This window comes from Symphalangus syndactylus, chromosome 13, assembly GCF_028878055.3.
Source record: "Symphalangus syndactylus isolate Jambi chromosome 13, NHGRI_mSymSyn1-v2.1_pri, whole genome shotgun sequence".
In the NCBI taxonomy this organism is placed as follows: Eukaryota; Metazoa; Chordata; class Mammalia; order Primates; family Hylobatidae; genus Symphalangus; species Symphalangus syndactylus.
In genome coordinates, this window is record NC_072435.2 from 70503576 (window position 1) to 70528635 (window position 25060).

The window sequence follows — 25060 nt, forward strand, 5'->3', positions numbered from 1 at the left end:
ATAGAGTCTGGAATTATGAACATCTTTGGGCTATAACAGTGATAATGCATGCTACTAAGGTTACGTGATTGATTAGTTTCAGTTATTATTCAATTTCTCTGTATTTTGGAAAACAAAATGCTATAATGCTATGGTTTGAAAGTGCCCCTCAAAGTTCATGTATTGGAAACTTGATTCCCCATGCAATGGTATTGGGAGGTGCAGCCTCATAGGAAGTGTTTGGGTCATGGGCGCATGACCTGCATGAATGGATTAATGCTATTATTGCAGGTGCAGTTTCCTTATTAAAGATCGAGTTTTGCCCACTCTCTCTTTCTTATCCTCTTCCTTCTCTTTTCCCTTATGTTATGGGATGACACAATAAGAAGGCCCACACTAGATGCTGACACCATGATCTTGGACTTCTCAGCCTCCAGAACCATGATCCAATAAAATTTTGTTCTTTATCTATTACCCAGTCTGTGATATTCTGCTATAGCAACACAAAACTAAGGCATACAAAATTTCAAGTCTACTAAATAAAGGTACTATCATAATTTCTTGTATGAGTTAATTTAATCATAAATTATATTGTAGGCTGGCTGTGGTGGCTCATGCCTGTAATCCCAGCATTTTGGGAGGCTGAGGCAGGTGGATTACCTGAGGTTAGGAGTTCGAGACTAGCCTGGTCAACATGGTGAAACTCCGTCTCTGCTAAAAATGCAAAAATTAGCCAGTCATGGTGGCAGGTGCCTGTAATACCAGCTACTTGGGAGGCTGAGACAGGAGACTCACTTGAACCCAGGAGGTGGAGGTTGCAGTGAGCTGAGATTGCGCCATTGCACTCCAGCCTGGGTGACAAGAGTGAAACTCTGTCTCAAAAATAAATACATAAATAAAAATTTTATTGTAATTAAATGAAGAATGTAGAGGTATAATTCTAGTGAAGTTACATAATACAAAAGAGTCTACAAATCATATACCTTGGGAAATTTTCTTCTGGCTTCTCTGAGGAGCCTTCTTGGAGTTCTTGAAACATCTGGTGCATTTTGAAGAAATACACAGGGCTCTCCCTTCCATGCATCTTGCGCCTCTGCACACCACTCCAATCAAAATAATCCACTCATGGAGCATGCACAAACTCAAGGCATTCCCAGTGTTGCCCTCTAACAGGAAAAAATTTCTATTTATTTCTATGATAAGATTTTAGAATATGCACTTTTCCATGTTACTAATATTCTTTTCATAAATATTTTTCAAAATAGAATATTCTATCATGTGGATTGTTATAGTTTACATACATCCCATCTCCTTCTGTTGTAAAATAACGTTATTATTACAAAATGTTCACTACTATGAAACAATTATTTAAGGGATACTTTTGTGCAACAATTAGTTTCCTCATATTTAATAAACTTTCTTTTAATTATTTCCTGAAAGTAAGATTATTATATTGAGAAATAATTTTGCCAATTACAAAGACAACAGCATTTCAGTAGACTTCCCCTTGATTGAAAGAAAAACTGCCATTAAATTTCATGAAGACATTCTTATTTTCATGATACTTTATTTTTTAGTTGTTGATACCTTAATACATTAGGATGTCATGTAATCAAAACCCTCAAATGTTGTGTTGAATAATGGCCAAACTCAAAATCATACAATGTTGAGCTAAATCCTTATTTCACTAAATTGATATCTAACATCTCAGTCCTTCAGTTTTACATGGAAAAGTAAATCCAAATATAATTTTCCTTTTATTAGCCATCTTAACACAGTTACTATGATATATTACTCTAAAGTAATGACTTTAAAAACACACATATCAAAATTCAGATAAACAGTTAAATGACCTCTTCCTTTTTTAAAAAAAAATGCCCTAAGAACAGTACTTTACCAAAGGTATTCCATGAAACTGGATGTTTTCAGAAAACTGACAAATTTGGAAGATAAGCACTTTCCCTTTTTGTTTTAAATGAAATTTGTATGAGGCTTTAATACACAATGTGCATTGTAAACTTACAAGTGGAGGTGGTGTGTGTGACTCGGTGCCCAAATGGAATTTGTTTTTTATGAGCAATATCTCAAAGGACTTGTGTACTGAAGACCACATTTCTGCTTTAGGAGAGTACACCCTTAATATGACATTGCCATTATTTAAAACACGTTTGGAAGTCCTCTATTGGAACTTACTTCAAAAGACAATTTACCAAACACTCGAAAATCGGTCTCATTGAATTACAGTTATAGGATATGCTCTTTTGTTCCAACATTTTTCTTTGTCCCAATACTCTCAGATATCTTCCTTCAACTGTTTGTTCCTCACTTACTGAATTATGGGGAGCTCACAGTAGTGCAGGCTGCCACTGCCAGGGAGGAGAATTATTTGCAGAAGAGATATAGTGAAGGCCAAAGAGAGTGACTGTAGGACCCAGTTAAATATGGTGGCCAGAAGCAACCTTACTTGGAGTGTATCATGGAGCAGACTGTTATTTAAGTTTAATTGCCCATTTACTATTGCCTGTCTGAAAATACCACAAGTCACACCATAAATATAATAACCTGATGACTATAAATGAAAATTATGAGAACTCAAATTGCCAGAAGTTAAGAATGCTTATACACATGTATTTAAAAATACACCTGTAACAAAAAGATGGATTTCTACACGGCACGTAAGTAGTTACTGAGTTTTCCTCAGAGTATTGTCTTTGTGTATAATTATTTAGTAATAGTTAAAAGCCCTCCTTCTGTATAGTCATACCTTGTTTCATTAAAATATACTAGGAACAGACTATCAACATGCAAACAATAGAAGCTGTATAAGCAACAGTAAAAATAGAAATAGAAGGTAATTTGAAGTATGTTGGTCCAATAACGTTTTGATGAAAATGCTATGAAATTTCACCCTTTCTTAGCCCTAGGACCACAGAAATTACCTCTGGCAAGGACTCAGCCATGTCTGCTTTGTTCTGTCAGTGTGCTACTGGATGACCAGAGGAGTTATCTATCTTTATTTGAGCACTAACTGTTTTAAAAATTAGAATTAGAGTTACAGTGGACTCTTTACAGCACCATAAATACATCTAGTTGGAAACTTTTGTGTATAGGACTAATGCTAAAACAGTGAGAAAGACTGCAGTGTAAAACCACCAAAGCTTCTTTCTGAATTCACTTTAAAACACAATGTAGAGTTGTTGGATTTAGCAGATAAAAATATAAGATCCTTATTTAACATTGGGAATTTCAGATAAGGAACAATTTTTAGCATACATGTGAACCAAAATTTAGTATAGATTCTTATATTTAAAATATTTATTTACTACATATCTGAAATTGAAAGTTAATCTGGTGTCATACTTTATCTGGCAATATATCCGTAAAAAAATAACAAGGTGGCCGGGCGCGGTGGCTCACACCTGTAATCCCAGCACTTTGGGAGGCCAAGGCGGGTGGATCACGAGGTCAGGAGATCAAGACCAGGCTGGTCAACATGAGAAATCCTGTCTCTACTGAAAATACAAAAAATTAGCTGGGCGTGGTGGTGCACACCTGTAATCGCAGCTACTCGGGAGGCTGAGGCGGGAGAATCACTTGAACCCAGAGTCGGAGGATGCAGTGAACTGAGATAGCGCCACTGCACTCACTCCAGCCTGGCGACAGAGTGAGACTCCATCTCAAAAAATAAATAAATAAATAAATAACAAGGTGACACACTAGGATAGCCCAGGAAATTTAGGACAACAATAAACAACATGGCAAAATCCAGAAGGGTTTGTATTAGTCAAAATAACTGTTGAGAATAGTTAAGAGTTGATGATCATAGTAAATTGTGCTCAAGCTCTTGAAATGAAAATAGTGAATATTGACAGGATTAGGGAAATTTTAAAACTCCCTTCAGCTTGAAAATTAGTTGGTGCAGGCATTGTCTCTGACGAGGGAAATAACATTAGCCAAGAATCAGTCCACCCATAATGATAAGATTTTAGAATATGCATTTTCATATGATAAGATTTTAGAATATGCATTTTTCCATGTTACTAATATTCTTTTCATAAATATTTTTCAAAATAGAATATTCTATCATGTGGATTGTTATAGTTTACATACATCCCATCTCCTTCTGTTGTAAAATAATGTTATTATTACAAAATGTTCACTACTATGAAACAATTATTTAAGGGATACTTTTATGCAACAATTAGTTTCCTCATATTTAATAAACTTTCTTTTAATTATTTCCTGAAAGTAAGATTATTATATTGAGAAATAATTTTGCCAATTACAAAGACAACAGCATTTCAGTAGACTTCCCCTTGATTGAAAGAAATTGAAAGAGGGATGAACCCTACTTCTGCAACAATATTATTTTTCAGTCATTAGTGTTTTGATAGTTCAGGAGGTGAACAAAGTTACCACCATGGTCACGTTCTCTACAACCAGCAGTGTAACAGAGGACAAGGGGTACTCCTGTGCATTGTTCCTTATCATCTGACAACCATTCCAAGGAGTCACAGAACTGAGGGAAGAAAGGGGATGACAGTTGCTTCCCTTGGAGATGCATTTATAAGGTGAAGCAGTAGAAGCCTTTGGGGTCTGGCTTACTGAAAAGTGTACTTTTCCACCTAAAAGGCAGTCAATCCACCAGTCTGTTAGGAAAACACTTCTGTAGGTACCTACTGTGTATCAACCTGTGCTAGGCATCAGTAATTAATTAAACTTGTGTTAGGCATCAGTAATTAAACCTGTGCTAGGCACCAGAATTCATTAAACCTGTGCCAGGCTTCAGTAATTCATTATGTGTCTCCTCTGTACCACTTGATCTTTCATTCCCTACACCGCATTCAGAGAGAAGTAGGCAATGGTATCAGGAATGTTGTATAACTTCATGCTACACAGGGTTCATACCTAATGCAATTACAGTCAAAACAGCAATAGAGGGTTGTCAGCTGCGCTCTGCAACCTATTGGCAAAAAATACAATTATCTTCAAAACTGTCTTCTAGAACCTTGTGGATTTTCTACCTATGAGTCGATCAAAAAGACACTCTTCTGTCCCTACCTCTCGCCAATACAAAAATCACTTGATAAATACCACCAGTTATTAGACTAAAGATTTTGAACATTAGCCTACCATTAAGCTTGATATAGTAATAGCTATGATTTATAGAATGTTCACTTTATGTCAGGCAGTCTGCAATGCCCATTAAATATGTTATCTCATTTAATCCTCATAATACCCATTTATGAGGAGGTTTTATTACGAAACTGAAAAAGAAACTTAAATTATCCATGGTTATACAACTACTATGTTGTAGGGTCATATCCTTTGATTGTCCCATAACTACCTCTCTAGGCCCTCTTTCAATAGCTCCCAGTAGCCCTCTACCTCTGCTCATGCCTATCGCCTTTCAGTTTGTTTAATTTTCTTTGCTCTCATCTCTAAGACCTCTATCCCACTCATTTCTATTTCTTAAACACCCCTTGTCTCCTTTGGCTAAATTCTGTTCCTTTATATTTTAGTTTTTTGATAGTTCAGGAGGTGATGCTCTCAATCAAAAGTTATGCTTTCCTTGGGGCCTTTCCAGATCCAAGATTTTGTTTTGGGGTCTTGTCTGTGCTCACAGCATAGAAATGTTTCTATCATCTTTGTTTGCCTACACTTACTTAATTATTCCTAAATATTAGATAGCAGGTTTTAATAAACAAAATTGCACATCGAAAACTTGTGTACTACGCTAACTTTCATATGTGAATACAACAGAAAGATATCCTCGGATATATGAAGACACACAAAAATATACCATATTCAAGCTATTTCTTAGTTCCACAAAGAAATTGGAAAATATATAGCATATCACAAAGAGATGTTTCCAAATTGACTCCAGAGCAAATAATTTCAGAAAAGCAGTAGTAGTAATCAAACAGGTACAAATATGACTGAAAATTATGACCACAAAAGTAATTACAAATTATATGTATATAGTATAAATTAAAAGATACATGATATAGACTAGTAATAACTATTATAAATTATAAACTGAATTATCATTTATATATGGCATATCCACAAATAAACTAAGACAATAAGTTTAAATAATATTTCAATCAATAAGAATTCAGTATGATAACTATACCTATGATTAATGTACTAAAAGTAGTAGCTTACTCATATGCCATCAATGACTAATTAAAGTGTAATGGACTGCAAGATACAATTCACAATAACAACCAGGCATAAAATATTTAGGAATAACATTTAAAATGAACATGTAGCACCTATGTAAAGTAAGCTATGAAATTACTTTTTGAGATCTAAAACCAGATTTAAACAAATGAAAAGGTACTATGTTCTTTCCCGTGAAAGTTAAATTTAAAAAAAAATCCTATATATGCCCACGTGGATATAATTATCTTAGAGAAAATGAAATAACCAAACTAAATTTTTAATAGTCTTTGGGGAAAAAAAGACCATTTTCTTCCTCAGGCTATTCAATATTTTCTCAATTTTCCATGGTAAGAATATTTAAATTTATGATTTAAGAAAACTTCTTGTTTTAAAAATAAATAATTTAACTATAAAGACACCTCATCTTAAAACCACAAATTCATTCTAATACTTTGTTCTGAATATTATAATCTATTTTATGAATTTATTTCATCTACTATCTCACAATGGTTTTTCCTAAAACAATACAGTTTTACCTAATCTCTACGATATTATAAATGAAGACTTTTTTCATTCTGTCTATTTGCATGACCGCTATAATATACCTATGCTTCTTTAAACACCTTTCTCAGTCCTGCTATTTGCCACAGCTCAGATGGACTATCTGGGCATGATTCAGTTTTACCTGTAATAGTCTTTGCAGCATTTGTTTGATGAAATACATTCTAGATAGAATGTGGAAAAATTCACCTTTGGATATTTCTAATTAATTAAATGAAACAAAATAACAACAGTGTGATAAATAGGAATTCTTTCTTTTTCCTGCGCTCCTTGTCTAATTTCCTTGCTGCCGCAACATCCATTCTTCAGCATCTTTTCCTAGGACACGACATCCTTCTGTGAAGGCCTCGTTTCCCTGTAATTAGCAGGACAATCAGTGCCATCTACTATTGTTAGTCAGAAGTTTCTCTGTATAACGGGGACTTAGCATTTGGTCCCACTGGAAATATTTCTGTATAAAAATTTAAAGTACACTAAAATGTAAATATTATTCCAACTTAATGGTGTACTTTCTATGGAGACTCAGAGACATATTTGTTAAGCCATCAAAGTTCATGGTTCTTACAAACGTATTCTCAGTGGGTAGATAACAAATTAAGTGTCACCGTGGTCCGAGTGATCCTTTTCAAGAAATTTTCTTTTACTGTTAGTCTAAAAAGCTTCATACAGCAATGAGAAAATCACACATTATGCCTAGGCTTCTAATTTTCTCAGTAGGATTGTGTATGTATTTGGGGACCAGAATAAATTAAAAAGTGGGAAAAGAAGGTAAGCTCAAAGAAAAGAAGAAGAAACGTTGCCTTTGTGGGGAAGAATCATAGAGAAATACATCATTGTAGGCAAGGAAAATCACAGAATTATTCAGATGGTGATAAAAACCTAAGCTTTAGTAATCTATCGCACAAAATGGTGACCATAATAAATACTAATGCATTATATATTTTGAAATTGCTGAAAGAGTATATTTAAGCATTTTTACCACAAAAAAAGTACGTGAGGTTAGAAATTTATTCATTAGCCAGATTTAGTTATTTTACATTGTAAATATATATCGAAATACCACATTGTACTCTATAAATATCTACAATTTTTTTAAAACCTAGTGAGAAAATAACCAGACACTGTTCATAACTCTGGGTAAAAACAACAACAACAACAAAATAGTGTTCCTATACACAAGTTTATAACTAGTATGAACAAGAAGCCTATACACATATAGTCAAACTCTAGTCGAAGATAGTAAACTTATCTTCTTACCCAAATTTTATTTAAAATGGCGAAAAATAATCACAGGGATGAAAAACAGGAAAAGTTACTATTATTGGTCTAGAATACTGAGATATAAAGCAAATAGGATGAAAATAATGAATATATAGGTTGTAAGTGAAGTAATGTAATTCAATATAGGTACAGGAGAGAGCATTTCTTGGGGTTGGTCCTTTTCTTCCCAAGGAAATCCGGAGGAACCTCAAATTCAGAGGCAACATGTACTAGGAGAGGGAGCTGGCTATGGGACAACTGCTCAGAAGGTCTGGAATTTCTTTCAGTGTCTGGCTATAGAATTTGCCCTTAGAATATAGCTAGCAGGAACAGCTCTATAAATAGAGTAGGGAATCAACAGAAGAGAAGACAGTTCTAAATTAGGTATGTTGGTGTGATAAAGAAAAATGGAGCAAACTCTAAGGTACCTTCATATTTCCCCAAAGTGCATGGAGAAAAAGAAAAAGGAAAGATAACCCCATATTGACTGAAATGCTCTAAAGTTCTATCTCCAAATAAAACTTCCTTTTCTAGACCTCCACCGTATCCCAATTTGCCGACCTGTTCCCATTCACCCACCCTGAAGGGAATCCTGTGTTCTGCACGATCCTGCCAACCTACCCACAACACACTATATTCACCCACCTCTCTTTCAGAGTAAAAGATATCTGAAGAGATTCAATAGTATAAAATGCAACGACCAAGATGAACAAATGAAAAAGAAATTCCATAGAAGGACTAGAGTTAATGCCAGAAATAAAATAGAATTTTAAGAATTTTCTAACTAGTATCTTCAGAAAGATTCACAAAGACATTATAGTCATTAAGTTACAACATGCAGATATGGAAAAAAAAAGAGTAACCAGAAAATAAGAAAGATTCCCTGAATATTGCAAATATGTTGTCAAAATGGAAAAATTAGGGTACTGGGTTCAAGAGTGTCCCTCAAAATTCATGTCTACCCCAAACCTCAGGATTAAATTTCAGTTAATTTAACAATTAGTTAAATCAAAATGGAGCCATGCTGGGCTAGAGTGGGCCATAATGCAATTGACTATTGTCCTGATAAGAAGAGAAAACAGAGACCCATACACTGAGGGCAAGGAGAGGCCAGGCGAAGGGGATCATCATGTGAAGATGGAGATGCATCTACAGCCAAGAAACACAAAGAAACTCCAAAAATTGCAACCACCAGAAGCTAGCAGTGAGTCATGAAAGAGATTATCTTTTAGAACCAATAGAAGAAACCAAGCCTGCCAAACTAGCTTCTAGCCTCCAAAACTGTAAGAAGATAAGTGTCTGTTGTTTTAAGTCACCCCTTTGAAGTCATTTGGTTGTGGTGATTTGTTATGGAAGCCTTGGGAAATTAATACAGTTTAGTTAAGTGCTATAATACAATGTCTATAAAGTGATGTGGAAACTCAGAGAAAGAAACTAACTGCTTTGAAGGAGGTGTTTAAAAATATTTGACAACTAGAGAATACATGTCTTATATCCAAGAAGGGCAAAAACTGTGGTTTGAACATAACAACACTTTTGGCTGTGGAGTTGTAAGGAAAATGACTAGGAGCATAGGTAGTAGCAAGATTCTGAAGAGCCATTCTATGGAATCTTAGTATGTAGTCAAGGAAAACGGATAAAGTTCTTTTAAAACAAGAAAATGTTGTGGTATGTTTGTGCCTTGGAAGGAATGACTGCCTTGTTTCTGAAGTCACCATCTTCCCAGTTTAACTCTAATACCTGTTTTCATTTTTATTTTTCTTCCTCACTACGTTTGCTCTTTCCTCTACTTTCTACAGTGAGTTTTATGTAAAGCAATTTTCCAAGGAGTATTTTGAACTTCAGAATCACATTATCATTTTCCTTTAATCCTAGTTCAATTCAAATGTCTAGCTTTGGAATCTACATGGACTTCTACATGGGACAGGCAGTTCTGTTTCACAGAAACTGTGCAAAAATTAATATTATTTTCTTTGGCTTTAAATAAAGTATTAGCAATGTAAAGCCTGTATTTCTTGTACAGAGGATTGCTTATCTGACTAACTTGTTATGGTGGTGGGTGAATTACAATAACCAAAAATCTTAACTGGCATACTCAGCATCTAATTTCATAACCATAAAACCTATGAAGTAGCCTTCTATAATTAGGTAGTTTATACAGAAATATAAAAGAAAAAAATCACAAAATATAATACCAAATATTATAGTGTTAAATCTTGTGAAAGAATAACTAACTACTCATGAGCCAGATACCCAAATCGTAACCACTGCTTCTTGAATGAGAAAGAAGTCATAAAGTTTTTCTTGTCCCGTAACACCAAGAGAAACTAAGGGAACACTCTTGACTTTTCTTGTTGCCTCATTCACTCCTATACCTAATTAGTCAAAACTCCTCTTCAACTGAGTCCATTTTACCATTTTACTTCATTCCTCTTGGCACTGTCTTATTTCAAGTTTCAATGTTGTCTCCTACCACCTGTGTTACTTCAATAACACTAAACTGTGGCTCTCTTGAAAAACTTACACTCACCCTCTTCAACCCAATCCCCTCTTCAGCTACAAAGGTTTCAGAATGATATTCCCGATTACAAATTTGTTTGCCGCTGCTCTTAAAATCCTTCAAAATCTCTCCATTACCAGCAGAGAAAGACCAGAACTTCTCAAGAAAACTTATCAAGCATTCCCAGCCAACCTCAGGGTCTGTCTCCTGGTATACCTCCCCACCCCTTGCTCAATGCTCCAGTGGTACTTAATTATTCACAGTACCTCAAATAGGACAAACAGTCCATGCCTTCCTTTCCTGTTGAAACTATTTAGCCTCTTCCCACTGTCTGAAAAATCTATGTCCTCTTCATCCTGTGGTACCAACCCAGATTGGAAAATTTTTCCAATGCTAGCAAAGCTGTGTTAACCTCCAAATCACCCTGTGCTCACTTCTACTGCAGATATTATGGCACTGCACTATCATCATCCTTTGGTTGTTTTCTTACAATAGACTACAAGTGTGTTAAAGTCTGGGAATATGCCTTCACCTTGCTGCTTACAATATGCCTGATTTATAATATGTATATTAGATATTATTTTAATTAATTACCATTTAATCATAAATGAAATAATTACTTCTACAACTGCCCAGACAGATAGTCACTCAGAATCCACACAAAAAATCTCAGGGAGAGACAACTTATTTCTTTATGAACGTTCTAAACACCGGAAAGCCTTCTTAAAGTAGGCTACTATAAACAGCTCACCTCCAGAAATGAGCAATACTTGCCCCAAGGAATAATAGCAATGATAATGTTAAGAGTAATAATAATACAAATGACATTTCTAGAACCAGGTCTGGATTCTTAACATAAATGTGCTCAGTCTTTCCTCGTAGCACTCTACTGAGTCAGACACTATTATTTTCTCCCTGGTCCAGATGAGGAAAAGAGGAGGCTTAGAGAATTCCTTGAAGAAAAGACAGCAAGCAAGTTGTTGAGTCAGAATTCATATTTAGCGTATTCAGTGAAGTCCTTAACACTAATACACTAATTAGCTTCCATCTCAAAATCAACTCTCAGAAGTCAGCCAGTTAGTTACTTAACTCCTTGACTCTAAGAAGACATGCAATTAAAAAAACAACTATATAATTTTATTTTTAACTTTTTTCCAAATTCTTCCATCCATGAAAGTCTTTTGAGAGAAAACATCTGTTAACATCCTACTGAACTACAGGTAACCAGTTCTAATACTGGTCTAAGCTTGATTTGTCTCTTAATTCATTGTTGAATTATATTTGTTTTTTCTGCAGTCATAGCACAGTACTGGCACATAGTGAGCAAGTAGCCAACTGCACTCAAAATGCATTCACCTGATATGAATCATACCCAAATCCCACTGAATTAGGATCTCTGGGGTGAGACCTGATTTGCACAATTTTAGTCATCATTTTAGGTGATTCATAGGCACATTCAAATTTCTCAACTGCAAATTTTAGGTAAACTGATAAAACAGTGTCCATTGCTGTCCTGGACTGAGAGTCTTACATCTAAGCAGGATATCTTACATATAAGCCCAGTGGTCCCCTCCTTCCCAATTTCCACCCTCCCTGTTCTCTCAAGCCTGTTATTCTGTCTTTGCCATGTTTCATGCCTTCAAATCTTTTTATTATTCAATGTTACATGACATGATATTCCCCATTAAGCCTTCATGTTTGCTCACTATTCCATTGACTTTCCCCTTGATTTTTGGAAAATGCCTACCTATCTTCTGGGAGTTAACCAAAATGTCATCTTTGTTTCCTCCTTAACCTGTGCATCTACACTATATCAATGTCTCTACTATATCACTTAGTGCACTATAACTGTGAATTTATAGTTCTTCTTTTCCTACTGAATACAAGTGTGGCGAAGGCAAGTGCCAAATTTTAATCCATTTTGCATTCTTAGAACATAACCCAGTTCTGGCCAACAGTTGAAATTCAATAGTTGTCAACTAAGAGATTCAAAAGCGTTAGAAACTTTGATGTTTTTTTCTCTCCCAGTTTGTTTAGTTAAAGGAGAATGTACAAATCCTGACAGCATGCTACTTTATCATCCAACCTGTGCAGGCCAAAGTAGAGGAAACACAAAAGACTGTATTGATGAAGAAACCCAGCATTGAAGTACAATGTCGAGTGCTCTGACAACTGCACTTACATCTAAAAACCAAACGTTACTATGAAATCACCTAAGATAGATAAATCAGAGATGAATTGAATCAATGACGAACAAAATTGAAAAAGAATCAGATTTTTTAAAACACTCACTAAATTAAAAAAATCTTGCAACTGATAGCATGTACATACTACAATTAAGAATTAAACAGTAAATTTATAGAAAAAAGAGGCAATTAATTAAAGACAACCCTGCTTTTGCATCAAGTCTAATCATTTTTTAATGTCATTAAAGCCTAATAATACATTAAAATATGTTTGATCTTATTAGTTTGCTTAAATTCTATATTTCTAGCATTGCACTCTAAGTATCAAATTACAGTCAACATAATGTACCTGGGAATTAAGCATAAGCATACAGCATACAAATGATACAAATATGAAAGTTGTTGATGCATCCACTAATTATTTTAGATGATGGTGATAGGTTCACTCAGGCCTAATTAAAAAGTTATAATATATTTAAAAAATTAAAGATAACTACTATTTTCGATTCTGTTTGTACAGACAAAGGCCAGTTAAGGTTCTATTCTGCCCATTTCCTACTCAGTCTACTTGGTTGCATTAAGAGCATTCTAGTAACTTTCATAATATTCCTCTCATTGCTCCTACAAGAAGCCTAAAAGAGAGAAGCAGAACAACTTACATGATAAGTCAAACTGTAATAACTATTGTTATGTTTTCCTAAATGCCAGTTTTACTACTTTTATCTAAAAATTAATACATCAACATCAGTAAGGAAGTTGGTTACTGCAATGATTATTACGCCATCATTTCCGTTACAATTATTATGCAATATTCACTTTTAGCAAATAGCATTTAATCCTAAGTCAATAAACTTAAAAGTACCAAAATCAAGAACTGCATATCTGAATTTCTATTCTATAATTTGCAAGCACAGACACAAATTTTACATAAATTCTGAATAATGTCTGGCCTTTTCATGGAGCCCAAAATGACAAAAAACTCAAAAAAAATTTATATTGGTCCAAACAGTTTTTGCTTAAACATAATTTATAAACATGTAATCATATATTTAGAGTCAATTAATATTATTTGACTATATGGACAGTATTATTTAAATCACTACATTTTATAAAAGATGTCTTTGCATTTTATTATTTACTAAACACTTTTAAAATCCTGGATAAAATATTGGTGTAAAATAAAAGAACTTATGCAACCAAAAGTTGATTATTTTTTCTTTCTAGGTCTCTCATCGTAGAGACAACTCAAAGGAAAACACCTTTCACTTCTAAGACTAAATTATAGAAAAAACTTTTGAGAAAGACTATCTTGGCCTTTGCTCCAATTTTTAAAGATGTCTACAGCACAGTCAGATATTGTTGAAGAATGGCAAAGCTCAAAGATTTGATAGCACACCAACCAGGGGCTTCAAACAAAGAATGAAGGAGACACTACTGAAGTGTCTGCATGAGATTTTCTGGACACATACAGCATTGAGGAAATGTCAGTTTAGCGAGATGTTGGTATTATTATGAACTTTCAGGAAAGAAGGCCAGTCAAGTAATTGCAGCAATCATGGAGTATTTTTGCCCAACATTACCCATAACATTTTGCCCCAAGTTCTTCTGTTTTGATTTCTATAAAATGTATTTTCTGGGACACTCCCAAATTATAACACTGCTTTACATTCCCATCACATCATCTTTGGCTTACTGTTCATTAAAGAATATTCAGGGAAATTGTTTTTTCTGTATTGTATTTACTGACCTCACAACAACATTTAACTTTGTTTGCAGATCTCCAATAGCTCTAAATGCTTTTCTCTTCAATTCACCAGTTATCCCTGGGAAAACCTACCATGACCTGGTTATTTACATTTGAGAAGATGGTGTTCTATTGCAATAGGTTGAACCAGTGTTGCATTAAAAATAAATAAATCAAACAAAAGTAGAAAAACATATCATAAAAGACATATACACAAAAGGGTCAAAGGAAAAATAGGTATCATTTCTTAATTATCTAAATATCTTCTGGCTCAGCTTGGGAGGTAGGCTCCTGCAGGTCTTCTCATAGGTGTTACGAGCTGAAGGGAAAAAAAGGGGGTTAAGTTCATAAGCAGGCTAGTTTTAAGGCTTTTTAGGAAGTAAGACAATAACATGTAAACTAGTGGAGAAGGCAGCAATGGAAGACTGCAACTAGAAGGGAATCTTGAAAATAAGGCAAATCCCTAAAATAATGACAAATTTCTGATATTGTTGAACAATAAGACATGGAAGGGGTCAGAGCCTATCCTTCCTAAGAGTCTTGCTGCTTCCCAAGAGCTAAAATTTGTACATTTAGTGTTAAACACAGTATAAACTAAGCAATCAAAATTGAATAGAATGAACACTTAATCAGAAGTCACAAGATCTAAATACTAGCCCTGCCATTGTCATTAACTTGTCATGGCTGAAACATGTCAGTTGTCTTCTCTGTGAATTGAGACAGTTGTGCCACATGATAGCCAATTTTCTTCCAGTTCTAATCAGCATAAACACCAGAAGTCTATCACGTATTTCTTCACCGATTTCACTAATATAATATATATTTTGGACACATATAATAACATGCACACACGCACTTCTCAGTCAAAACTTAAAGCCATATTCCCACAAGTCAATTCTATCTCTTACCCACATACAAATTTTACAAACACGTTCCCTGAGTATGTATCTGTATCACAACAGTGAATATATATTTGAATATATATTCTTTTTATGTGGATACATATACCCTAAAAATAGAAAAATGATTTTCTCAAAAGAGAAATATGGAGCACTATACACTATACATGCACATTAATTTTAAAATAATCTTCCCTAGTGAGCACATTAAAATATATCTTAATGAACATTATGAACAAAATACAATTTTAACTTATGAAGTGTGCCAGCACACTATTTTCTATGTCTATTCTGATAGAATGGGTTATGAAAGAGATTAGAATTGAATAATTTGACACAATTTTGTAAACACTTAAATATGTTAGGCATAGTGTAAGTCCTCAAGAGAGTAAGATTGTCCCTTTTATATAAAATATGAAAAGGGGAAAAACATGGTGTTGTTGATAAGATACTTTTCAAGTGAAAATAAGACTGAGATTATCTAATCAGTTACCGTTGCAGGTGGATGGATATACACCTGCACTGAATCTTAGACCTAAGAAATGACAGAGCCGAACATCCTTATGGGTTTCATGACAGAGCCACAGCAAAATGATTTCCTGAGATCAATATGTGGTTGAGAGAAAGCTGTTTTCAATGGAAACAGGAAGCTGGGAGCTAACCTGTTTCTATGGTAACCACAGCAGTAGCTACCCAACAGCTGTAGGGAAAAAAAAGGGCAGAAAGTTACAAATGAAATTTAAAAGAAAAAAATAAAAACCAGATTCTGGTTTACTTTATTAGTGTGATGGTCCTTGGAGTGCAATCTGAATGGGCATGAACACGTTGTACCTTCCTCCCTCCCCCAGAATCATAAGCAGTAATTATACTACAAATCTCAAAATTTTAGGGCTGAAAAGAAGTTTAGGTACTATGTAGTCCAATGTGTCATCTCAATGTTTGGGTTTTATTTTTCAGAATAAAGCAAAGGAAATCAAGATTCAGGAAGATGAAGTAAATTCTCCAAGGTCACACAACTAGTGTTGAAATCAAGTCTGGAGCATATGTCTCGTAAGTCTCAATTCAGGCATTTTTCAATTCTTTTTCCATATAATATCCAGTCCTGCTCTGTTCTCCTCCCAACACTCACATTCTATTCACTTTCTATGAAAATATTGACTACACAGCGTTAGGGTTATTACCATCCCTCAACCTGCACGGAAGGCAAAAAAGCAGTGCTTTTCTGTATTTAAAGAATATCTTGACTGCTCTTCTAGAAGAAAAGCCCTTCATATTTTAACTAGAATTGAATTAAGTTTATGGAATATATTGATGGTTATTTTTTGGACTATTTTGAAACTATATATTTTCTTCTACAGGTCTGTGTTTATCTTTAATGCCCTTTACTATTTTATTTGGACACATTTCTAAAGGTTCCCACAATAAAAAGAATATATGGCTCAGAAGTTCAAAGAATACAAGAGTTGAAAATCACATTTACTTTATTTGTAGTAGTAAAAATTGGTGGTAACGATAAACATTTTCAAATGGAAAATCTACAAAAACGTGGATCTATACGTTTCTTTTCAGTTGCTTTGAAAATGAGCTTACTGACAAAGATAAAAAACTTTCCTTGTCTTTTATTTAATTTTGTCAAGTCAGGTCTACAAATGAGCTCTTAGCAAAATATTACAGAAAAAGATCATACCTAATCTATCCAACTACGTTCACTTTTTGGACACTTAATGTTCAGCCATAAATCAGGTCACCTCGTATGTATATCATTAGTATGTATATTTAGTTGGCAATTAAATTTACTTGATTATTTCAGTGATCTTTAAATCAGGTACTCTCCGATTCTATCCAATGCTCAGCATAAAATTAAATTTATTTATAAACCTTTTAACTAGTGGCCCTGAAAAGGTCAAAAGACACTTAAATGCTTAGGTGGAAAGTGCAAACACATTGGACTATTATAGCAGACTCTTTGAAGGAATATGAAGTTTGGGTATGCATTGTCATGTGGTTGGCCATGACTTGTAATTAAATGGAAATAATAAAAGAAACTTGGCCACAACTCCAAATAGTTCAATTGTTGTTTGGTATAAGTACGGTCTTCATTATACTGTAAGGAGAGAGCCTGTAAGTCATTGTGAAAACAGAAAAATAAAGAATTTAAGAGCCTAATATTTTGTAATAAAATAAAGACCAATAATACCTTAACATCATTTCTAAAAGGAATATTTTACTGCATGTGTCAGGCAATATTCCTATGTGAGTCTTTTTTTTGAGGAAAATGTATTTTTAACACCTCTAGAATTTTATTTGCCATAATCTTGTTTTTTTTTTTAATTTAATAGATAATGCCTTTAGGAAACATTTTATTGTAAATAGGTGAGCTCATTGAAGGCAAAGGATTATATCTTCTCCATGCACTCCCAGTACTTTTCATAGTTTCCAGTCTACAGTGACTGTGTAATCAATATTCATTGAATAAATGCGCTTTCTAAAATTTTAATAATTGACAATATTTTATGAATAAGCTATATTTAGCCATTAATTCTTTTAATTAGAACCACTCTTACAAAACAAGACTTCAACATTTTCTTCCTTTAATTTTAATACATGATTCAAATTGTTCCTATACCTTATTATAATTTTTAAAAATCAAGTGCTACATTTAATACTAGCAAATATTTATTTAGATCATGTCTTTCTTGTTTTGTTTTGTGGCTTGGGGAAGAGGAAAAAGTGGACCATACAAAGTAAATTAAATATTTGCAAATTTGAGTCTAATGCTAGAAATTAAAATTTCCATTTTAATGGCTTCTAAGGAGTATGTTTTGGTAATGCTGTAGAAATAATCTATAATGCTAATAACATGAATATTTTCAAAATTTAAAAAATAATAGATTCACTATCAGAATCCCTGTATGATTCAGAAGGATTGTGTATGAGATACAACCCATATTGCATTTCAACAATGGCAAGTGAGATAAAGGTCAGGGGAATGTATGTGAAAGAGCTAGAAACACACCAAAAAGGCAACATCTTAAGTGGGGTCCATGGCAGTTGTTATTTTGGTTTCTCTTTTCTAAAATGTGCTTTAAAAGTAAAAAACAGAAGATCTATCAGGTAATCAAAGATATGTGTAAATCACCAAGGAAGAGTCAACACTCTAAAACAGAGCTGAATTCAATCATCTCCCCTACCCTATAAAAAATATCAGTGAAAAGAAGAGAAGGAGAAACTTATAACTGCTCTCAGCTGTCTAATATTCCAAAGAGATTCTTTGAAATTGTCTTTTATTTTAGTATTTTGTCCTTATGTGATTTTTAAAAACTTCTAAAAATCTAGAAACTCTATCAAGGAATTCCTGCTTGGTACCTGTCCTTTTATATATGATACATTCTTCAAAGGAAAGCACATACAAGCTTCATTTTTTTCTAACACTTACATATTAAATTGAAAATATACAGTGCATCACATTTTTACAAATATATTTATGCATCCTTGTTTTTTACTGTTTGTAAATACCACTCACTAGCATCAACAAAATAACCTCTCTTTTTTTCCTGATCTCATTTTCTCCACAACAGGTTTCCATGACAACTTATATTTGAATTTTTATAAATTTCTATTTTTGAATACTATTCTTAAGAATAAGAATTTAAATGTATAAAATATAAACTTATTTACCAATGGAAATAGAACAATTTAGACCCCTCAAATATGTATTTACTTCATAAATTAAAAATCATAGAGGAGAGGGACATGCCAACCAAAACAAAAGACAAAAATGCAGGGTTGCAAAATTCAATTAATTATTCAGTTCCTATCACTGTTGTTTTTGTCTGTCATTTAAATCATAAAAGTTACAAACAAAGCACATCTATGATATAACTGATCCAATCTTTTCAATATTGGAGAAAAAAAGAAAATTGTCAAACAGGTATAATGAGTTGAAAAGGAAATTCAGAGTTAAATTTTTTCATGTCAAATATTTCAATAAAAGATGAGCTAATGTTAAAAAGTAAAAGTGTTTATAAAAGTTTAAATACTCCTATTAAGAATGAGACTCATGATAATAAGACAACTGAAGCAAACACTTGATAATTGTTTTATGTTTCCTCGAATTGTGTCCATGCAAAATATAATTTCAACTTGTGGCCTCCACATGTAATTCTATTTTTCAAACTAGTCAGATAATGTCAGCTTATCATCTTAACTAAAAGTGCTCAGGTAAAAATATTAAGTCACTTTTAAATAGAATGGTGACTTATGATTACTTTTTTTTTAGCCAACCCCTAGTAATTTGAAAAGCGATTTCCCTGAAGACAAGACCCACAAAAGAAAGCCAAACGTTAAACCCCGGCTGGTCAATAAAAATGGAAAGTTCAAACAGGATTCTTTTTAAGAAGTTAATTCAAGTCTCATACTTTTATTCTACTGTTAGGTGGTAGAGGGTAAAAATTCTAGGAGTGAAAGTCCTGGAATACATATATTTTAAAAGTCATAGATGACCTTTCAAAGTTAGGACTCTAGTGAAATGTCTTATGCCGCATTAAATCTCAAGAGCAATGTGATCTGCAGAGATTTCACAATCCAGTCCAGTTATAATCAGTAGTTTTGTTAGAAAGGGCCTGAGGAGAGTGTCATGAGACCTCTGGGATAATTTTGGCTTTGCTATTAACTTGATGTATAACCTTGGTCATCACTTAGCATCTGCAGTCTTCATTTTCCTCATCTACAATATAAAGGGTCTTGACTAAATGTGACCTCAAATAAATTTTTCAGGTCTATGATTCTTAGCTGATTCTGCTTCTACTTGCTCTTTGACCTTGTTTTACTCTCAACTTTGGTGTATTCTTTTCTCACCTAAAACAGATGCAGATCAAAGTCTCAAGATTATTATAATGAAATATAGTAAATACTTTTTAAACACAATTTTCAAGTCAATGGTTTATCCTTTTGCTCAATAATCTATAGAATCAAATTTCATGGCAATGATAAAAGTTGAACACCTTCTTAAAGTTTTTGCTATGCAATCTGGCCTACAATAAAATGTATTATGTTATCATAAGGAAAAATAATAAAACATTCTGTCCTTTTGCAGCAGATGATCTGGAAAAAAAGAATCACATGACGGGCCTGAAAACAAATTCAGATTATCTTTTTAGCCACCAAGTGGAAAGAGCTCCATAACACTCAGCTGGAATCCAAAAAACACAGATGCACAGATGTAATGGTCATGAGCCTGTGGTTTAATTTAAATAAATATGCACTTGTGGTTTTGTTTGGTTGGTTTGGTTTTTTTTTTTTTTTTTCCTGAATGCCAACGCTGTTGTTGAATTTATGGCATGGCCTGCAAAAAAAAAATAAAAAGATTTCCAAGTTGAAGCTATTAATTCTATGTTCAAATATGTGTATGCAGGCATGTTAGAATTTATGTATGCGTTTAAATACCAAGTCTAAAAGAGTAGCAATGCTTTAAATTGTCTCTTTCATATTCTATTTCACACTGAAAACAAAACACATCCACAGACTTCCAAAGTGTTATCAGTAGCACATCTTCTGACAAATTAGTAGATAGCTGCATAACATCTCAGATGCAGACACTTCTGACACACAGAGGAAGAAAATAATGAAGATAGAGCCAAAGTAAAGTTGGGAGAATTGCCATTCTGCCCATGGGGTGTCTTTTCTGGGTGTCGGAAGCAAACCAGACACATGCAGTTGCAAAGATTTAACTGAATACAGTACTTGGTTCTCACATATAATTAAAAACCATTCACATACTGTATAATTTTTGGTTATTTATATGTCTTTATTTCCTTTCAACCAGAGAAACCATTATTGGTTACTTTTATAATCTCTTCATGAGATTTTGAAGAATTAATTGGGAATGTCAAGGATTAAAGTTGAGCTGTCATTTAAACTAGAACCCCAAAAAGAACACTGAGGCTGGAATCACAATATTAAAAGTAAAATAAAGTTTGCTCCAATCTAAATTACTCAAATTTAGAGAACTAGGATCACCAAAGTGGTTAATACGTGTTCAACCTGTAAGGATCAGAGATACAGCCCAAAGCAAAAGGGAACAGGCTCAAAATTCCGTGTGTAAGTGGGCTCTCCGGTCAACTCACGGAAACAATCCTAGTATTCGTCTCTCTTGGAAAGTGACAGGCCCAAACAACGTTCTGGAGATTCTCTTCACAAAATAAACCTCCCCGCAAACCTTTCCTCCCTCCACCTCCCCAGTCACATAGATATATTCCATTTCCCCTTCCTCTGTCCTCAGATTCAACCCCTAATTGGAGCCACTGCTCTGGGTGAGTCAGATGTGAAGGGGCCTCACTGAAAATGTCAAATAGGGATGACCAGGAGGCCAGAAGAGAGATCTGAGCTAAAGGAAAAGTTAGAACAAAGGAGTGAGGGAGAAACTCGAGATGAATCCTCATACCCGTTTCAGGACAGGGTCCAAAGACGTGCACAGAGAAGTCGACATTTGCCCTCTAGGTCCTATCTGCTAAAGTAAATCTGTTTGAGTTGGGAGAAGAGGAGGAGGAGAAAGATGGGACTGGGTAGGGATGGTGGCCAGGGTCCCTGGGTTTACCCTGCAAAGGATGAGCCTCTAACTGTATCTCTAGGAAGTCCCGGGTCTCTTCTACCCCCCATCCCTGAGACCCTGGGGTGGAAAAGAACAGAAAGTTGGGGAGGGAGTTGGGAGAAGTTGAAGCAGCAGGGAAGGGGTCGATTCTGGCCTTACCCTGGCGGCTCTGGACGAGTAGGGGTCTTCGAAGAGGGCCCACATGCGGGGCTGCAGCCTTCTCCAGCGGCCAGATTTGCCATCGGGGCCCCCGAGCCCCGCCGCGTCCTCGATGCCCAGCCTCTTGGCCGCCAGGTCCTCGTCGTCGCCAGGGTCGCCGCCAATGAGGTCGGGGGTCTCGAAGATGTCCAGCGCCTCCTCGGCGTCGCGGTGCTGCCGGTAGGTCATCCAGCAGCAGGGCTCCACGTCCGTCTCGTCGATGCCCCAGAAGGCCAGCTCCTCCTCGAAGAGCGGCCCGCACACGTCTGCGGGGCAGTGCAGCTTGCCGGTGCGGTAGTAGTTGAGCACATAGGCGAAGACGCCCGGGTGTCGGTCGAAGAAGAACTCGCGGCCGCCCCCTGGGTGGTCGCTGGCCCTGCCGCCGCGGGAACTGCAGTTGCCCGCGCCGCCCTCGAAGCAGCCGCCTGGCCCAGGGGACAGCGGGGGCGCTCTCGGCGGCGGCGACAGTGGAGGCGGCGACGGCTGCAGCTTGTCGCCCGCCGTGGTCAAGCAGTCGCCCGGGGGCTCGGAGGAGGCAAGAAGGGCCAGGCGTGTTCCAGGCAGGGTCTTGAGGGTGCTGCGGTAGGTTTCGTGCCGGGTGCCCCCGACATTGAGGATCACCCTCTCGTTGTTCTCGATCTTGCCCATCTCTGTGACTCAGACATGACTGGGGGGAGGCAAACACAGCGCCGAGTTAAAGATCTTGGCCGTCAAAGACACACCATGACCCCCACCACCAACCCAGAGCGAGTCCGGGGATGCAGGGTTGGCAGACAAGCATGGGGCAAAGACCCTCCCCCGGAGGGGATCAGCGTCCAGCGCTGTCCCCGCCTCTTGCATCACACCTTTCCCAGGTTTCCAGAGAACTACAGAGATAGCAGTCCAAGTCTTTCTTGACCTTTCATGACACGGTTTCGCCTGCCTCCCGCTTTCCTTTTTTTGGCTCTGATCTCTTCTTCATCTTTTCACCTTCCACTCTTCCTCTTTTCTGTTCCCTCTCAAGTCCAACCTGCTCCCAGCTCCTAATCCCCTCTCTGCCTCCCCAAACACCCTCTCTCTCCCTCTAAACCTACTTTCTCCACCTCCTTTGCCCCATTCTCTCCTCCTCCCCTGGTTGGCTTCTCACTCCCACTCTCCAAGACCCTTCTGTTTCTCCCTTCCCCTAGCCTGGTTGCAATTCCCTTAGGCAGGGAGTTTTCCTCAGGCAACTTGGCAGTGTTGGGTGAGAGCACACCCTCCCCCCACCCTGTGACGAGCCCCGATTCCACACCCACCCTAGGTCAAGCCCGGACCCTCGCTACTCCCTAGCCCTCAGGCAGTGCCCTCTGCGCAACGTGTTCTGGGTTCACCTCTACACTTGCTCACAGACCATGCAAAAAGACAACGCAGAAGTCAGAGAAAAAAAAAAATCTCTGCTGTTGCTTTTCACCTAGGAGACCTCTGACTTATTTCCTCATTCGATTTCCTCTTCGCATTATTATTATTGTTGTTGTTGATATTATTATTACTTGGGAAAGGAAACAACTAACTAGGATCCATCTTTAAGAATAAAGTGATCAATGCATCCCACCCATCCCCCTTCCCAAGAAAAACAAATCCCTTAGGGGGTGGAGGGTGGGGGATTTGCTTTCTAGGAGGGGCGAGGCTCGGGGAAAAGCTGCTTGGAGGCACACCCCCTGGGTCCCTGAGCTGGAAGTCTCGCTGACAGTGTCCCTGTTTCCAGCCTCCCAGCCACCTCTCCCCAGGGCTTCATCTCTACATTCCTACTGCGGAAAGGCGGAGCGGGGGGGGATGCCTGCCTGCAGGGTCAACATGCCCTTTCCAGGAAATCGCCCCTTTCACCACCCCGCCCCCATTTCCAGATACCTTAAGGAGACCGAGAGAAAAGTGGTTCTGCTTTGGTTTCCGAGTGGACGAGGTTCTCTGGGCAGCGGGACTGAGTCTTGGCGCCCAGCTGAGCCGCCCTTCTCCGACGAGAAACTACTTGTTGGCGTTTTCCGAATTCAGGTGGTTGAGCCGCTTCGCTGGGCGCTGGGGTGGGGGAGAAAGCCCCCGCCGGCCGCCGGCCGCGCTCCCCGCCTTCATTCTGTGATCTGCGGATTTGCCAGTCGCCAACCTCCGCGCCCAGAGTCACCATCGCGCAGGGTTGGGCAAACCATGGAGCTCGGGGCGGGTCCAGCCGGCACTGCCCGACCCCACCGGGAGCGGGCAGATCGGCTGGCCTTGAACGGAGCGGAGACTGGCCGGAGGTCAGGAGAGCTCACCACTTGAAGGTGAAGTCGCCCTGCTCCGATTCCATCTGCAGGTTTTGTTTCTCCCCTAAATCAGCCACTGCTGGAGCTGTCCCTTCAGCACCACTCGCCGTCAACCTCCCGCCGCCATCCGAAGCACAGGGCTCAGGAAAGGGTGGCTGGGTGGGTCTGGAGAAGCTATGTGTACCAACCAGGTTTACATATTTTTCTTCCGTAAAGCTCTGTCTCCACCCTCTCTGGAGCTTCTGCCTGCCTTATTTACATCCCACTCTCCACACCCTCTCTCTCCCCCCACCCCTGGCCATGCCCCACCCCTCCCAACAAGTGAGAGAATCTAAAACCAAGTGAATTTTTTTTTCTCAACGACAGTTGACCAGAGAGAGAGGTCTACTAACGGGTGACAGTAAATATTGTTTTTTATGTCTTATGCATAGCTCTGGCTTGCTTTTTCAAATCAAATGTCAGTCTCCAGCCACCACACCACGGTTATCTAAAGCAAAACAAGTTTTAGAAGTTTATCCCCGGAAGACAGTGCTTTACAAAGTACAAGCTCCAGGGTTACTTTTTGCCTGAAGCTGAAGAGAAAAGCCACAGATACCCAAGTATCCAAGTAATTCTCTAATAAGCCAATTTCACCCTTTCTCAAGTTTTCATTGCCCCTTGTATTAGTTTCCTAGGGCTGCCATAAGAAAGTATGACAAACTGGGTGGCTTAAACAGCAGAA

The 25060-nt window shown here is 37.0% G+C and overlaps 1 protein-coding gene across 13 annotated transcripts in view; it reads right to left on the minus strand.

The window, feature by feature from the left end:
• KCNC2 (potassium voltage-gated channel subfamily C member 2) overlaps window positions 1-24361 on the minus strand; it is a 171251-nt gene extending 146890 nt beyond the window's left edge. For 11 of the 13 annotated variants that reach the window (XM_063615093.1, XM_055236038.2, XM_063615092.1 and 8 more), the window contains exons 1-2: window positions 23951-24361; window positions 22046-22751 (exon numbers count right to left, since the gene is read on the minus strand). In XM_063615093.1, the coding sequence (XP_063471163.1) occupies window positions 22046-22732 (687 nt within the window). In that variant the 5' untranslated portion in view covers window positions 22733-22751; window positions 23951-24361. Of the gene's footprint in view, window positions 1-22045; window positions 22752-22929; window positions 23224-23358; window positions 23437-23950 lie in introns of those variants that run through there. The other 2 variants (XM_063615091.1, XM_055236037.2) reach the window with 2 other exon arrangements.
• Window positions 24362-25060: the final 699 nt, after the last annotated feature.